General features: G+C 35.0%; 1 protein-coding gene across 1 annotated transcript; it reads left to right on the top strand.

Annotated features, from left to right (window-relative positions):
* The first annotated feature begins 3586 nt into the window (after window positions 1-3586).
* Window positions 3587-6698, top strand: LOC136982935 (techylectin-5A-like). The gene is made up of 5 exons (XM_067279512.1): window positions 3587-3635; window positions 3705-3862; window positions 3954-4059; window positions 4150-4314; window positions 6429-6698. Exons 1-5 carry the CDS (start codon window positions 3587-3589, stop codon window positions 6656-6658), a joined length of 708 nt encoding a protein of 235 aa, XP_067135613.1. The 3' UTR covers window positions 6659-6698.

Here is a 6698-nt window from a genome sequence, read left to right as displayed (position 1 = left end):
TCCAATTCACGAGAGCCTACTGGTATGTTTTATGACAGTTTCATATAGTTGACAGAAAAAAAGTCCGTAATAATATTTGAAATACAGTACATTTATTTTAATTTTATTCAAATCAAGCCGTCCTTTTTTTTTTTTTAACTCTTTCCGCCCTGTGGGCACTAAGAGGGTCTCTTTTAGAAGGCCCATTTTGGGTTCGGCCAGGCCCACAATGGGGCGACCGGGTGGTGAGGGACGGGGCCCGACATATCCGAACGGACCACCCCCCGAAAAATTCCTGGGGATCCCTGGCAATCCCTTGATAACAGGCACTTTTGTTCAATTATATTTTAGCGCCGTCATAAAATAGACTTTGCAAATTAAAATTAAATTAATTTAAAATAATATTAAATTATGATTGAATTTTATTTTTTAAAGTGCACTATCGCCGCCCTAGGAATTTGACCGCCTGCTTGCACTCACCCACTGGCTACCAGAACTGGCTCTATACAAGAGCGTTGCCACATGATTTCTCCTTACGTGCCACTTTGGGCACGCGTGCCATAGGCTCGCCACCCCTGGTATAAACTTATGTAATTCAAGTAAAGCAATATGCAATTTGTTTCATCTGTTACTATTTGGAAACACGATCCAATTTTATTAATTAAGTTTGAGGCAATCTACAATAAACTTTTTCGGGTCCCCAATAGTATAATAGGGAAATTGTATATTTTCAATACTGTTTTTAATATTGCATGAAAACACTTAAATACAAAATACTAAATTGTATACACAAAATACAAAAAATAAAGAATTACAGGATTTCCGGCAACTAGGTCTTTCATATATATGATATTTTTATACCTCTATATCTCTTTTCATAGACGAAATTTGCACTTTCTTATATTTTCCACTGACAGAAAAAATTTCGAGCTATAGTAAGGTGGTCTCTGTCAGTTTTTACTTTGTAACAGGAAAATCCTTTGTGGAAATTGTATATTGGATTGATGATAGGAAACGCAACACATGGAAGATTTGCCAATGGGAAGTGTCTCCTGGGAGAACTTTCTACGTGGAAACTAGCCCCTATTTAGTGAAGAAAATTCGAAAAACTCCACATGGCTAGCCCGTTGGTCAAGCACGAACCCGTGATCTACCACTGGTGTTCAATGGTTTTATCCATTCGGCCACAAAAGGCCTTTGTGAAAATTAATTTATATCATCCGTTTCATTTATGATTTCAACATTTCAAATAATGTTTTATCCGTTGTAGTATATTCACCGTACAAAGTATTTACGTTAATAAGAGATTTAAAAAATATTTGTGTCTTTCTGCCTTAAGTTATAAAAGGGTCCTTTAACTCATATTTATTGTGGGACTAGACGAATCTACTGGGTTCACCCAGACCCAAAATGGCGATTACCGACAAGTGAGAGACGATGGCTGATATATCAGGGACATACCACCCGTAAAAAGTTCATAAGATTGCTGGTTAAGATCGATCTCTGGTCTTAGGATGAGGCATTAATTTCCTTGGTTATGCATTTCCCATAGTTAGCAACGAAAGATCTTTGTCTTTTTAATTTCAACTTAGCGAATGATATTAATACAAGTTATACACAGTAAAATCCCTATTATCCGAGGTAATGTGGACCAAGGATATCTCGGATAATACAAATGCTTGATAAATGATAAACTAAATAAACTGTATTTGGATCCATTATAATGTTCGGTGTATGTAAGTTTTATTACACAGTAATACCTCGGTTTTCGTTGACTTCGGTTATCGTCGGTTTCGGTTTTCGTCATTTTTTTCGCGAAAAATTTGTCTCGGTTTTCGTCGGTTGCCTCGGATTTCGTTGGCGTGCCCATATAACCTCGCTGCTAATTTTGCGAAAACAAAGGGCGACCCACGCGTTTTCTTGCTCAGTGTGGCGTTGTTTCTCGTTGTGTGGGCACTAGACTGTGCGTCTAGCCAAACAACTTTTCTATGAAAGCCGGATGGCAGAGCGGTCAAGGTGGCAGCCAACCGCTCTGGGAGACCCGGAATCGGTTGGCCCACCATTGGCCAACGGTGGGCCAACCGATCTAATCTATCTTTTTCTCAGCATTATTATTATATTAATAAACACACCTGATTTATATTTGCCGAGTTTTCTTTATTTTTTTGAATACTGGGAATTCGGTCGTGGGTTCGCGCTTTGCCAGGGCGTGCTAGCCATGTAAAGTTTTTTGGGTTCTCTCCACGTCTGTAACGCCTGAATAGAGGCAAGTTACCCTAAAACGGATTTCCCGGAAGACATTATTCCCATCGATAAACGCATACTACTATTATTACATGACAATTACGTCACACTTTACCACGGGGCGATGTAGGCTAGAAGCTCGTGTCCAACTAGCTTCTACAAGACAAGACATTACCCCGCGTGTCTAGCCGAACAATTCCATTGCTTTCATCTTAATGCTAATTATCTTATCTTTAATCTTAATGTTTTTATCTTTATGCTAATTAGTCTTTTATGCTAACTTATTATTGCTTTTAGTGTTTAACGCTATATTAATTCTCTATAAAATGTGTTTTCGGTATATATTTTGGAGTGTCTAGAACGAATTAATTGGATTTACATTCATTCGTATGGGAGTAATTGCCTCGGTTTTCGTTGGTTTCGGATTTCGCAGATTGTTTTCGGACGGATTATCGACGAAAACCGAGGTATCACTGTAGTTATATGATTTGTTTTAAATCCTTAAAAATTGCACTTAAATACGATCATATAGGCTTAATTATGCACTGCAATTAATTGTTCTCAGCAATCAGTTTTATATTATTATTCAGTATTTAAAATAAGGGTAAAATATAAAATATTTTACAATCTGCATATCAGATTTATAAGACTCGTTCTTAGAAACGTCAACGTCCTATGGTCGTTAGCATCAACACGTGAAATTATTTGCATCCATTCAAGTTTTCAGACAGATAAAAATCGTTTTTAATATTTAAAAAAATAAAATTGCATTAAAACATTTTATTATTTATAAATTAAATATATTTATACAGATATTCAATAAATTAATTTTATAAAATTGATCAGTAGATATATAATTTTTAATGTATATAAATATATAAATCTAATAAAATAAGTTTAATATCAATTAAACTTTTAAAAAAAAAAAAAATTGTTTTTACTGCATTAAGTCCTTCAGTTTATATAAATTTAAATATTTTTTCTGCATTTGTTTTGACATTTAATAACAACTTTAGTATTAATTATAAATTTCTGTTCTTATACTTAAAATTAACAACACAATCTTCCTAGAATAATGGCTCCTTGACAACTAATAAATTCATAAAAAATTGCTTTTATTCATATTCAGAATATGCTGATAAGTAAAATATATTTCTTAAAAAATAATTGGAGAGTAATAAATTAAAAGTTGCGAAAAGATTATTTAAATGTTGGGATGAGTGACTTAAAATTCAATTTAAAAAATATCTAGTATGAAGAAGATCCAGCCAAACCAGTTCATATTAAATAAATAGAGGCTTTCTCCAGAAGGTCATCATTATCGTCCAAGATCGTTGGTCCGCAGCATCACTGGAAAAGGAAGATGAACGTGCTGACGATTTTATTTTTCACTACTTTCACAGTTGCAATTCGTGAGTATCGATTAAATATTTAATAATTTTTAATATAAAATTTTGAATAATTCAATTGTTTTGATACAGATGCTCATTTCTTACATCCTGGTTCCATTGATTGTGCTCAATTGTTAAAATCTGGCCATAACGAGAGCGGTTTATACAGAATTTGGCCCTTGAATTGGGGTCATATAGGGAGTATGTTAGTTTATTGTGATATGGAAACTGATGGTGGAGGATGGACGGTAAAATAAATCTATATATAAATAGTGATATTTTTTTTTTTTTTTTGCATTTTCTAATATATTTTAATTCGTTTATTTTATTATTTATTAGATATTCCAGCGTAGAGGAAACTTTAGTAGTCCTTCACAATTTTTTTATAGAACTTGGAAAGAATATAAGATAGGTTTCGGATCATTAGACAAAGATTTTTGGCTTGGTAAGAGTAATGATATCAATTCAAAAAAAAAAAAAAAAAATTAAGTTTTGATATTTCAGGCTTAAATGAAATCAATTTATTATTTCATAGGAAACGACAGAATTTTCTCTTTGACCAATCAAGGAAATTATTCCTTGAGGATTGACATTAAAGATATCGATGGAAAAAGACGATATGCTATCTACAGGGAATTCTGGATCGAAAACGAAGATCAATATTATAGAATACATTTATCTGGATTCGAAGGTCACGGGGGTAAGTTAATTGAAAATTTTCAGCCCTCTCAAGATTCGTGAAACGATACCTGATATACTAACATTTCTAGAAAATATATAAGGCTATAGACAAACGAATTAATTGTAGTTCGTGTATTAGCGTGTCAATTAATTCCTAAAATCCATCATCATATAAGCGTTTTGCTTACATGATGAAGGATTTATACCTTTGCAAATGGGTTTTTCTCTCCTTCTGCCCTATGGGCACTAAAAGAGCTTTCTCAGGCCCATCGTGAATTCGGCCAAGCCCACAATGAGACGGCCGGATGGCGAAGAATTTTGGTTTCAATGGGATACAACAGCGCAACATATTGGCCATCTGCCAAGGGGTGCATCCCGAGAGGACTATCTCCCTTTACCCAGTAATTTTTATGTTCCTGTTGTTCAGTTAAATCCCGTTTTTCCGGATTTGTTTGAATAGTTGTTTTAAAATTTTTATACATTTTGGGAAATTATTAGTTTTTGCAACGTTTAAGATCATAGAACTATTTACAGCCTTATGTATCTAAATAACAATCTCATGTTTTCAAGGGAAAACTCGAATGTTTGCATTTATCGACGTTTCAAGGTCCCTATTCCAAAAAATGTAAGAATCTAGAGGGTTATTTTCTGACCCCCCAAGAATCTGTTATATTTAATAGCTGGAAAAGTAAAAATAAAATTACCCAGTACAAAGGGAGTGTATGTTCCTATTTATGTACTGTAACTTTAATTTTTCTATTGTTTTCAAGTCAGTAAAGCACTGACGCCAAGATGGCCAAGCTGTCAAGGTGGCAGACTACCGCTCTGGGGGACCCGGAATCGAATCCGGACGGGTCGAAAAATCCCCAGTAATTTTTCGGGGTGTGGTCCGTTCGGATATGTCGGATGTCGGATCCCGTCCCTCACCCCATTGTGGGCTTGGCTGAACCATAATGGACTTGCTAAAAAAAAGGCCCTCTTAGGCCCACAGGGCGAAAAGTTTAAACCAAAAAAAAGTAAGTAAAGCATGCAATATTTAATTTCAATACCCCACTAATTTCGGATTATCCGGATAAACAGGATTTGACGATGTTTTTCTTTATTCTTTCTTCCGTGGGCACTAAGAGGGCCATTCTAGCAAGCCCGTTATAGGTTCGAGCAGGCCCACAATGGGGCGGCCGGGTGGTGAGGAATGGGCCAGACATATCTGGAAGACCACCCCTCGCGAAAATTTCTGGATTATTTTCCAGACCCATCCGGATTCGATTCCGGATCCCCCAAGCATTAGGTTGCCAACATAATTGCTTGGCCATCCAGCTGTATAATTTAAATTACGACTAGGTATGTTGATCCATAACATTTAATTTTCAAAGTTATGAATAAAATCAAAATTTCGTTAAATTTGATTAAAAAAATTAATTGGTTGCTACAGTCTTTTTCAAAACGAAGAATAAAACCGATATTCATTAGTCTACATACGCAAAGTTTAATATTTTCACGTTCACTGCGAAGTTGAACGTGATGTACTGTACAGGGTGATTCAAAAGATCGGTCTCAAATTTCAGAAGCGTGTAGAGGGGTTTCGAATAGGAACCTACATTCGTTGACGTAATCCATCTAATGTAAGGATAGCATGACTACACAAAACATACCAATAAACGAACGTATAAGAACGAAACAAAGACGTACAATACATGAACGTAAACGTAATATATATGAAATGGTGCTGTTACAAAATTGTTCGAATTGGCGGCCCCATTAAATGCAGACATTATTGCATCTTCAAAAGAAATTCTGCTGCATCTTTTCAAGCATTCCAGGTACGAGTCCCGGACCACATGCGCTGCTGCAAGAATTCTGGCAAACGGTGTTTCCGGGTTGCCACCTGTTCTCGTAAACGCAAACAGTTACGTTAGAAAGCTTGTACTGACACAAGATTACGTCATCGAGCATAGCTTCCTATTTGAAAGCTGCTCCATTTTAAACCCTCCGAAGATTGAGACCAGCCTTTTAAATCACCCTGAATACATAATATGGGACTTTTTTCACTGTATAATAAACAAAATTTTTGATTTTCATACTCAAGAAATTATAATTTCTTAAACTTATTATTATTAAATAATATATTTTCAGGTTATTCTTTGAGTTATTCTAACAATAAAAAATTCAGCACTAAAGACAACGAAAACAATGAAGGTTTGTGTGCAGAAAAATTCAAAGGTGGTTGGTGGTATGCTGATTGTATAAAGCCAGATACAAACATATTTTATCTAAATGGACCTTATGAAAATTCGGAAGCATCAGAAGAATCATATTCACCCGATGCAGAAATGAAAATAAGACCCGCAGATTTCTCTTTGTAAAGTTTTCAAATTGAATACAATAAAAATTGTTTGTATAATC

This window comes from Centruroides vittatus, unplaced genomic scaffold, assembly GCF_030686945.1.
Source record: "Centruroides vittatus isolate TY-2023 unplaced genomic scaffold, ASM3068694v2 contig_874, whole genome shotgun sequence".
In the NCBI taxonomy this organism is placed as follows: Eukaryota; Metazoa; Arthropoda; class Arachnida; order Scorpiones; family Buthidae; genus Centruroides; species Centruroides vittatus.
This window is presented reverse-complemented; position numbering and strand designations above follow the sequence as displayed.